General features: G+C 43.7%; 1 protein-coding gene across 1 annotated transcript; it reads left to right on the top strand.

The window, feature by feature from the left end:
* Nucleotides 1-8,535: 8,535 nt before the first annotated feature.
* LOC133397811 (doublesex- and mab-3-related transcription factor A1-like) lies at nt 8,536-11,096 on the top strand. The gene is made up of 2 exons (XM_061669128.1): nt 8,536-9,193; nt 10,516-11,096. The coding sequence occupies exons 1-2, from the start codon at nt 8,632-8,634 to the stop codon at nt 11,022-11,024; spliced, it is 1,071 nt and encodes a 356-aa protein (XP_061525112.1). The 5' UTR covers nt 8,536-8,631; the 3' UTR covers nt 11,025-11,096.
* The last annotated feature ends 507 nt before the right edge of the window (nt 11,097-11,603 follow it).

Genomic DNA, 11,603 nt, shown 5'->3' with positions numbered 1-11,603 from the left:
CACGAGCTGTGAGTCGTGACGGAAAGAACAAAATGACAGCTACACGGGGCCAAAGTGAAATTTCCTTCTCCCTTAGAGATAAGGTGAGAAATTCGGTCATCCGGGAGGGGCTCAGAGTAGAGCCGCTGCTCCTCCGCGTTGAGAGGAGCCAGATGAGGTTGCTGTATCGTAATACAGGAAGCACTTGTTTGCTGTTCCAGTTGACTCGTCTTGATTTTCTTGCATTTGTGGTGAGTGAAGGGACGTCACGCTCGGCTTAGACCTACATCCTCCCATCCTCTGCCACCCAGCCTCCGAGGCAGGGGGAAGAGGATGGGTGGGGTGGGGGCGTGGGGGGCTACCAGCATGCCTCCTGTATGGGTTGACAAATGATCCCCCACCCATGGGCCCTCATACTGGATGCATGCATACATGATCTGCCATGCTTCTCTTCCTCCTCAGTATTTGGATGATGCGTTGCTACCATCTACAGGACACACACATTCTTAGGACATTATCACTGTTTCGTGATACTGTCATCAAACCGATTCATATGCAGATGGTCTCATTCTGCGGCACATTCTCAGGACACGTATCGTTGTTGGTATCCTGTATTGCTATGTTAAATGCTGATTTTATTATTATAATTATTTTTTTTAAATATATTTGAGGCGGAAGCTGTATTTGCCAACATTTATCGCTCTATGGCGATACTGTCATGATACATTTTTCTACGGTAACACTGTCGTTGTTGGCAAGCGCTGATTTCATTTGAATCTCGGAAGACAAAAACGATATTTTCAGCCGAGCTGGAATCGGAGGCGCGTCTCCCGGTCCTCGGCAGATGTCCACGCGCTCATCGGGGCCGATCCGCCATACGGGCCGGCAAACAAAAGGCCTCGTTGACGATTGTGTGAGCCGCGTGATTACAGTACCGTGGGTATAAGGTGACTGTCCTCCCGCTTCTGCTGAGGAAGGTTGTGTGACAAAAGTCTTTCCAGTTCCTTCCCACCTAATCTTGACGTTTCCTCTTCTCCGTGTGGTCACTGAGGGTTCGACCTCTAAGCTGTTAATTGCAGGTGGTGGTGCGCAGACTCTTTGCTCACTCCCACACCCCTTTTGTTCGGGACAAACAAAAGCCCCTCCACCCCCCTCCGCTCTTAGAAGGCGAGCAGGGACAGCGAGGGGATTAGAGCAACGTTTCTCATGACCTTTTAGATCGGGAGGGGCGGGGGTGCGCCTGAGTTCGCAAGCAGAGGTGCGTGTTTGTGTATCACCATGTCATTGAATGCCACTCGATGATTCGGGGTGGAGAATGGTGAGAATAAAACAGCCGACATTCCAGTATACATTAGTTGGCCGTTTAATTAGTTTGGTAACTATCATCGTACCTGAACTCACACATCGCAACTCAACTTTCCCCATTGAAATGAATGGAAATGCCATTCATTCGTTCCATAAAAAAAGGCGGAGGTCTGGTTCCCCGGAGGTGGTCTTCCCAGTCAGTGACACTTTCCTTGACGTAGTTTGGATGACAGCATATCATAGGAGGAGGGGCCAAATATTGTTATCGCCATGTATCATATCATTAGCTGTACAGTATCGATATCAAACAAATGGAATACCGACATGGGTCAAATCATTATTTGTAACCGTCACAATGAGTCGTATCAGTACGCTCGAGGGCGCAGTATCGCAATACAAGCGTCCAATGTTGGTATCGTGTTGAATCAAAATGTTTCACGGTACAGTATCGCGATACCCGCAGCCGACATTTATATTGCGGTAAACCATCAGAAACAGAATCACCTTTATTTGCCAAGTATGTCCAAAAAACACACAAGGAATTTGTCTCCGGTAGTTGGTGCCGCTCTAGTACGACAACACACAGTCAATTGACAGAGAGAATACTTTGGAGACATAAAGACAATAAAAGGTTGCTGGTAATCTGGTAATGCCGGTATAATTATATATATATATATATATATATATATATATATATATATATATATATATATAATATATTTCGACAATTGTGCAAAAAAGATGCAGAGTCCTCTAGCAATTAGCAGTTTGAATGACTGATAAAGCAATAGTCCGGTGCAATGACCTTTGTGCAAAGGGCGCCGAGACTTCAAGAAATGTATGCAGTTTTAAGTGACTAGTAGTGTGATAATCTGGGACAATGTCGATTGTGCAAATGTTGCAGATACTCCTCGGTCGGTCGTGCAAGTGGTGCAGATGCTAGTCAGGCACATGAGTGGCCAGTATTGGTCAACAACAGATGTGCAAACAGTGCGGCGTGGCGAGACTACTACAGTATCGAGTAATGTATAATTGGCCCGACAGAAATGTGACAAAAAAATTGGCAGCATGTTGCAATGGAATTGTAAGTTACCCGTTTGAGAAGTTAACGGCAAGAGGGAAGAAGCTGTTGGAGTGTCTGCTAGTTTTATTTTGCATTGTTCGGTTGCGCCTACCCGAGGGAAGGAGCTGGAAGAGCCGGTGACCGGGATGTGGAGGGTCCGAGAGGATTTTCCACGCTCTCGTCTTAGTTCAAGTCCCCAAGGGTGCGTAAGGGGGGGTGCCGACAATCTTTTCAGCAGTTTTGATTGTCCGTCGCAGTCGGAGTTTGTCCTTTCATTGTAGCAGCGCCAAACCAGACTTGTGACGGAAGAACACAGGACTGCGTCGATGAGCGCTGCGTAGAACTGCCTCAACAGCTCCCGCGGCAGGCCCTGCTTCCTCAGAAGCCGCAGGAAGTAAATCCTCTGCTGGGCCTTTTTGAGAACGGACTTGATGTTGAACACCCACTTCAGGTCCTGAGAGACTGTGATTCCCAGGAACTTGAAGGTCTCAACGTACATATATACTGTTATCGCTCACCACGGGCTCAAATATTGAATCGTGATGTTTTATTGTGTGGTATCGCCAGCAATACATTCATATCGTGTTGAATTATGTATGTTGTTGCTATTTTATGCAAATAGAGATGCAGCTTATTGTTTTACAATGACGATATCGTGATGAATTCTTTTATTTGCTTTTGCGATTCAATAATTGGGCCTAAATAGGGATGTCATGATTAATAATAGTAATAATACCTTTGATTTATAAGTCACTTTTAATCACGTTGCTAGATTTTAACTCACAGTATCGTGATACCAGTGTCAAATGTTGGCTCATTTCTCCTCCCATTGTTTTCAATGGGGAAAATACTTAAATAGTGTGGATTCAAAGGAGAAAAAGGTTGCATCGCTGTGGCCAAAAGCTCCGCGGGTATTTTCCTCCAAGTCGTGCCGGCCCGATGCGGTATTCGTTGGAGCTTCTAATTCTGGGATCAAGGCCTAATGAGAGGAGCAGAAGGGGGGCGGGGCATACAAAGGGCAGCTTAGAGGAACTCTGACGTCACCCCGCGGTTGCCCATTGATACGAAAGGCCCCTCCGCTGTGTGGCTTTTTGTCCCCCTTGCCCCCCCCCCCCCCGGCCAGCTTGGCATTTACTCCAAATAACGAGCGCTTTGACGCCTCATTAGCCTACAGACTATGTTAAAGCTACATGTTGCTTAAGGTAACAATGTACACAAAACAAAGAAATGGGACTCAAATCCAATTTTTTTCTCTCTTTTTTTTTTTTTTTTTGTCTGTATCAGGATTTCACTTGCACAACAAAAGGGGAAAACTGACATTTAGTACGATTTCGTCCAAAAAGCGAACAGCATTGAGTTGGAATCTTCCATATTTTGCGGAACATAGACTTACCGCTTCGACGTAACGCTAAAACACTGAAAAATCTTTTAATTACCAGTAAATAGGAATTTATTTTATTTATTTTTTTGCGAAGTTTAAGGGCAATTAGTTGGAATCATACACATATGAAACTGAAAATAGAGCAGACAAAAAAAACCATTTAGTAGGACAGCATACAAAAGCATTTTATTTTTGTGTATCCTGACCACTTTGAAACTATGTGAAAATGTAGTAAAAAAATAAAAGCTAGAACACCAAAAAGACAAATTGAACTGCATTTGGTTGAAATCGGTCATGACTATAATGAGCATATTGTACCTTTTGAAACAATGGGAAAATATAGCTCCCCAAAAAAGCTAGTACACTAAAAACTTGGATTTTATTGAATTAAAATTGTAAATACGTTGGAGAATAAGTGCATTTTGTACACATTTTGGGGCATCCTTTCACCGTGCAGCGTAAATAACATTCTAAACTACTAAAAGTACATTTTCCCATTCTATCCGAGCGATTAGTTATTCGACGAGTGAATGTACGCGCGTGTTTTTTTTCTTTCTTCCTCCCTCTTTTCTCAGCATTTAGGCAACTCAGTCCTCCGTGCAATCACGTTTTGCGAGATCGACGGTCAGATTATCAAGACCGTTTGCCTCCGATAAGGAAGCGCGTCTGTTCCAGGACGCGTCCGAGATCTGTTTAGAAAACAATTAAGACACTGTCTGGCCTTATCTGCTCCAGCTGCACTTACCCCTCCACTAGAAACGCTTTCAAAACACGAGCTGCCTGTATTGTAACCATGCGAACGACGCACTGCGCAAGTATGAGTAAGACGTGCGAAACTGCGCAACTCAAGATAAAAACCAGTTGGAATGATGACATTAGCAACAACAATCAAATGGTGTCGAGAGAGAGCACATTTGAATAAAACGGGCACGCAAAAACGAAAGTTGTAAGGATTATCTTCTATGTAAGATTCTAACTCAATGAAGTTTACTTTTTGGTGTGAGTGAAATCCTACACTGCCTATTGAGCAAGTGAAAGGCCAACAAAGTTTGTTTGTTTGTTTTGGGTACCTTTTCATCTCAAGCTACATGTGGCTTGAATAGAATGTCAAGGTTAATGAGTCTTAAAAGTGTGCTTTGAATTAAATGTCATGTCCAATTGAATGAGTTTGCGTTACTTCATTTCTGAATTCTCATCCCATTGTACATGCGAATGAAGAGGACAACAGCAGTTCTCCGGTGTAATCGTTTGCCATCTTCGGGTCCCCTATTCTATATTCTGTTCTGTTCCTCTCCCGCCTTGGCTGGTGGTCCAAGGTCTGGCGGTGATCCATCGGGGCCCCTCACTTAGCTCCATGACGCCTCAGCGCCGGCGAACAATGGGGGCGCCAAAGATGGACCCGGGCGACAAATACGCGCTTGTTTGTCGCGCTAACGCTGAGCGAGTTTGTCCGCAAACACCGGCGTGAAGCCCCCAAAACGTTCTCCAAACACTCGTTGACACTGACAGTGAGTGCTTTGCAAATGAAACAATGCCCAGTGGAGCGGCGGACCCCCGCCAAGGGTGAACGCCCAACAAAAGTGAGAAAAAAAATACAGTATGCAGCGCATTTGTCCGTCCCACCAATTTTTCTGTAACGCCCGCACGCAAGATTTTTTTTAGTTTTTTTTTTTTTTTTCATGCCATTGTCCTGTTTTTTTTTTGTTTAAATTTTTTTTTTTTTTTTTGGTATTTTACACCGGTTAACTTGTTTTAACGCTGAGTGAAAAAAAACTAATGCATTGATATAATCGTTACGACCTAAATGTAGTGTCCAAGTCATCGCGCTTGAAAGATTGAATCCGTTATTAAAGCGAGATCGGTCACGATCAAGTTGCAACATGACCAAACAAAAGCGCTGTTTGTCAACTGGAAATGTTTAAATCTGATACGCTGGAGGAGAAGAAAAAAAACCAAACAAGGTCAAACCTGTTTTACTAACCTAGCGTACATGCCGAACTCTGTATCAACTATATAAGTATCCAAACGCTTATCAGTCAAACAAACTATTCCGGCAACTCTGCGGGGATTAATAGGACCCAAAAAAGGGGGGTTGCTGTCCACCCGCCCACCCTTTTTGTGGGACCCTCGTACCCCCTTCCTGCTTGAGAGGATCAAAGAATGTTTATTTTTGGGGGCGAGGCGGTGGGGAATCGCTCAGATTTTGGCGATAAAGCGGCAAATCCTCTTTGTTAGGAAGGAAATGTGAATGAAGTCATTAGCGTGCGCAGGCTAAACTGTCAACGACGAGGTTGACGTGCTACGTAAACGCCCGTTGGAAGTCCTTGAGTTAGGACAGCCAAATAAAGTTGGCAAAAAAATAAATAAATGGTTTGACTATATGAAAAATGACAGAAGCGTATTGCATTCACTTGGGAAAAAAAACAACAACTTTTTCTTTTGAGGGTTTTGTTTGATGAATATTTTTTCTGACAATTGTTTTTCTAATGATTTCATAACAATACAAGCTATGTGACTCAAAGTCGGGAGTATCTCCCAGTGTCTTAAGCCCATATCAAAATAAAACTTCATCAAACTAAATAAGCGTTTTTTTTTTTTTTGCTGCTTACTACGGAGTCCGCAAAGAGTCAATTGCAGTTCGCAGGTTCTCGCGTGAGTTCGATGTGTCCCGATAACTCAGAAAAAAAATAGTCAGAAAAACAGAAAACAAAAATACTCAGAAAAAATATTCCAAAAAACAAAGCCCCCAAAATGCAGCGAGTGCATACAGGCACGCGCAAGACATCTAAATCCAGACAATGTGTCAATACTATCGATAGGTTCAATGAAAAATTACAAATTTAAAAATAGAATCAGAACTTGGGAGCAAATAAATGCGATACAATAGATGGTATGAAAATGCCATTGTTATACAAATAAATAAATAAATACGTAAATAAAAATTGTAAGCGAGAGAGAATGAATACAATAATAATAATAAAACAAATGACCACTTTAAAAATAATAAATTTCGGGTCGAAATTTACCGTTGGCGTTCCAGACCACCCCCGCAACAGGTGAAATCCTCGAAGTACCAACCAAATTTTGGGGATTATTTATACCTCCCCAGACTTTTATTATGAAATGTATTGCTCATTATTAAACTCTTTAACATTAATCAAACATTAATGCACAGTAGTACTGTACATGGTGTACATTTAATTCCTTGCAATATGTGTTTTAATGATTTGTTTTTAGCGTTTTAATGTTTTAGGCTAGGAAGCGTTTATTTTTGCCCCAAACAATTACAGCATACACTTCAAATCACACTGAATCCGCAAAAGGCGAATCACGATATAGCGAGGGAACGCTGTTCAGGCTTAACGCTCCACTTGCGTTTCACAGTGGATGCCGCGATAAAAGCAGCGCCCCCACGTTCGATTGCCTGACTGGCGTTTATTGACGTTAGCGACCCACACTCGGGATGCGCTTCGGACCGTCTCCCCGAGCGGTTTACCTCTGCGGCCAATCGCGTGGCGTCATCTCAAAGCGTCTTTTGTGCAAAGGGATTGTTTTGCTTGGAACAAAAGCGGCTCACGCACAGGCAGCGTTTGTCGTGCAGGCGCTGCAGGCAGCCCATTTCCCGATAAGATCCGCCGCTTCGGGACGGATGAAGCGCGCGTCCAAGCGAGGAACACCTGAGCGGTCACCGCTATGGCCCGCTTGTGTGGAAAAAAAGACAAGGTTAAGTTCCAGTATATAGTTAATGCAGAGCTTGAATGTAATTTGCATCACGTGGCCCTCCTTCGTTTGCCATTTGAACATGAAAGTCGGCTCTCTTTTCCGCCCAATTGTTGCATTGAATGCAGAGCAACGATTCACCTGTTGGGCGTGGCGGATGTATCCCTATTTTGTCATTATTTTTTGATTTTTTTTTTTTTTAAATGGTTTGATTGATGGCCCCGCGTGAAATCTACCTAGCGACATGTAGCCACAATGCAACGCTTGCAAGGCAATCTGTCGCTTGAAACCGGAGTAACCGGGGAGCCCGTTTGAATGAAACATGTGACAAGGTGTGATTAGCCCTCTGCCAATCACACCGAATCACTTGTTGACAGATGTGGGGGAACTCACCCCCCCCCCCCTCCCCCTCCCAAAGCTAATTGGTTGGACGGAATAACCAGGTCGCTAATGAGTGGTTGCTTTGTCACTATTGTTGTGTTCAAATCATCCCGATGGTGATGTTTGATTGCTCACTAGTGGCAATTTAAAGGGGATTTGAATCCAGTTGACCTCAGGCAGCAGAGGGGGTTTTTATTTTAATTTATTTTTACCCCCTGGCCAGGCTAATAAAGAATAATATTTAAATAATCCACCCAGCCATTTTCCTGACCGCTTTTTCTCACTCTGGACGCGGGCGTGCTGGCGCCTATTTCATATCCTGTCTCTATATTTCAACAGAATCATAAAAATATTGCTTTATATTCATTAATGATCAAATAACTGATCCGAATAATTCCTTTTTAAATGTAAATATTAATTTGCTTTGATTGTACTCGTTGATATTATAAAAACATACCTAAATGTCATGGTCTCTATGTGTGATGATAAATATATCCAAACTTTTTTTTTTATACATATTTACACATATGTTTTAATAGTTGTCAATATTTTAACAAAATGTGACTTTTGGATGAAAAAACTGTCATTGTTTAATAAATACAAAGAAATAATTCAATACATAAATAAATGAAAAGAATGAAGTAAATAAATGTGACGTGAATATGAAATAAAATCCGCAATGCAGTGATATCGCGAGGGCACACTGTACAAGTAAATTGAGTTGCTGACTTTGTCACGGAACGACTTAAACGTCTACCTTTTGTGCCATATTTGGTTGGCGCTGTGCCGTGAGATTTTTGGCATGTACAATATGTGCCTTGGCTCAGAGGTTGAGGACGGGATGGAGGGGGGGCGAGGCTTACTCGGGTGTCTGGTTACATTTGGCACCACCTGCAGAGGTGCCTTAAAGGGCCGCGTTTCTGCGTGCCTGCGCCAGTCGTCACCTCCTCCGAAGATGGACGGCAGCGGCAGACCGCTCGGCCTCACCGCCCGCGACCTGCTGCCCCCTCCGCCGCCCCTCTTCCTGCGGGCCTCCCTGGAGCGGGGTTACCCGCGCACCCCCAAGTGCGCCCGGTGCCGCAACCACGGCGTGGTGTCGGCGCTGAAGGGCCACAAACGCTTTTGCCGGTGGCGGGACTGCGTGTGCGCCAAGTGCACACTCATCGCCGAGAGGCAGCGGGTCATGGCCGCCCAGGTGGCGCTCAGGAGGCAGCAGGCGCAGGAGGAGAGCGAGGCGCGGGACATCCGGATGCTGTATCCCGGCGGGGGGGGCGCAGGGGGGCCGCCCTTTGGCACCGGGACGCGTGCCGCCACCGGCCAGCTGACAGATTTTGATGTTTTTCCAACTGACGCCTCGAAAGATGGTGAGTTCACGTTTGAACGTTTGTAATGGTATAAATCGCACACACACACACACACACACACACACAAAACTGTAGTGATTCATTATAAAGCTTAGAAAGCTATATATAAAATATTAGCCTCGCAATGATATGCCAATTAATCACTGAATTGGTTGTTCAAGCTGCATATTGTTACAGTGGCTTCAACTTTAATGCAATACAGTACATTTGTTGCGTGCACTTCAGTTGTTTAACTTTGAAGTGGATTACATTTTGCATTTAATCATTTACAACTGTTTTTGATCATAGATTTATTGAGGTATACATTTTAATTAACGTGCAGTACAATTGAATTAAATCCTGAATCATTTTTTTCCCCCCGCAATATTTAATTGCAGCATTAATGTTGAAACTGCATGACGTTACAGAGGCTGACAGTGATATTATTAAATATACTTTTTAGGAATAAAACCGGGGCCTTGTTTTTGATTAACACTTGGGCCTACTACGCAATTGTCATGGTGGTACTTTGAGTGCTTAGTATTTGTTAAGGTGGTACCTGGAGAAAAAAAGACTATGAACCAATGTCCATCAGGAACTTTTTCACTTGAAAATCTATTGTGATGCCAGCGAGCTGTTTGTATTTTATGTTTTATCACTTGGTGATTTTTTTTTTTTTTTAAGCCAACTCAAATCCTCTTTTTGAATCGAATTGAATAAAACATGAGAATTTTACGCAGGAGCAGCAACCGGCATGGTTAGTGCGGTAGCTTGTTGCTAGGCCAAGTTTGTCGGGCCTTCAAAGCTGAAAGTTGACGAGAAAAACTTTTTACAGGAACACACTATTAAATTATTTTGAGAACAGGGACGCTATTTGGCAATGGCGCAAATGACTAAAATCAGTAGAGTTTTAAGATAGATTTTAAGATGAAACCCAACAGATCGTAACAATCTTCAAAACAGAGCGGTCCTTTAAAAAATCCTAAGGGTGTTTTTTTTTTGCATTTTATGCAGGAACAGGAACCAGCACGTGGTAGTTTGTTGCTTGGAAGAGTTTTCAAGCAAAATTTGGACAGGAACCGTATTCAAAGAAACTTAAAAGGATGCTTCTAAGGAAGACGGTATGAACCTTGTTACACAAGAACAGGAACACATTATGAACAGGAATAGTACATTCTGAGGTCCTTTTCAAATAGAATAATATGGAATCTTGTTTATCTGGCAAACCTTTAAGGCTGTATCATCCAACGTAACACATAATAAATGCAATTTTGTACCTTTGCGCCATGCAACCTGTCCTTTTCCCGCAGGAATAGTATTTGAAGATGCTTTTTTTGTTTCAGACGATCCCCTGACCAAGTACCGCTACGAGAGCCCGCGTCCGTCGTCCTCGGAGCCCGAGTCGGGCAGCGACTCGGACAAACACAAGGAGTTCCAACGCGACGCCCCGGAGTCTCGCGCCAGATCGCGCAAAGGCGACGCCGTCAAACACGCCGACGGTGTGACGCCGCCTCTCCCGCTCAGGCCCGCTTTCGGGCCGGCGCAAGATTCTGTAGGAACCGAGTCAGCTTTCGCGCCACTCTATATTCCGCCGCCGGCCACCGTAGGGGATGGCGTTTACGGGCTCAACCCTCGCCTGGGTATCAACCCCTTATGCCTGGCTTACTCGTCCACAAACGGCACCAGCTTGATGTCGCCGTACGTGAGCTCGGGCTTGATGCCCGTGTTCCCGCTGCGTCCTCCCCTGGACGTGTACTCGTTCCCGGGCGTGATCCGAGACCTTTCGTACCTACGTGGGAAGGAGCTTCTGTGCAGTGCCGCCGTGTACAAGCGCCTCGCCAGTGACAAGTGACTTCATCTTCGTCACGTGCCGTTTTTTCTTTTTCAGTGTAAATGTTGTAAAAATAAATCATATGCCAAGATGTTTTTTTTCTTGTTGTCTTTGATTAATGGTATGACATCATGTTATTAATATTTTAATGAAGAATAAAAATGTCATTAAAGAATAGATTGTAACGGGTTTAAACATTTTTTGTGGTTTCACACACACAACGGCCCATAACAAAAATGAGTTTTAATCGCTTCATCATATTATTGCATAAACGCAACAAATTCATGGACAACTAGTTTTGAAACCAGGGGTCAAGGATAATAGTTTGTCCGACTATTGTGCAAGTTAATGTAAAAGGTGTTCGGTAAGAAAAAATGCTTGCAATATCTCAGCGTTGTTTTTATTAAATGCAATACAAAAATACAATTTAAAATTTTGGTGAAGATTTTAGCAAGAGTCGTGGAAGTTGACGCACATGCTTTGCTTTTTGCGGGCTGCATAAAACGATGCGGCGGGCCAGATCTGGCCCACGGGCCTTGAGTTTCACACCTGTGGATTGTAATCAAAGTCTGAACAGGCAAAAGCGTGAGGCAGATTGTT

Source organism: Phycodurus eques, chromosome 23, assembly GCF_024500275.1.
Source record: "Phycodurus eques isolate BA_2022a chromosome 23, UOR_Pequ_1.1, whole genome shotgun sequence".
NCBI classification, from domain to species: Eukaryota; Metazoa; Chordata; class Actinopteri; order Syngnathiformes; family Syngnathidae; genus Phycodurus; species Phycodurus eques.
The sequence above is the reverse complement of the archived record's forward strand: the minus strand, read 5'-3'. Positions and strand labels throughout refer to the sequence as shown.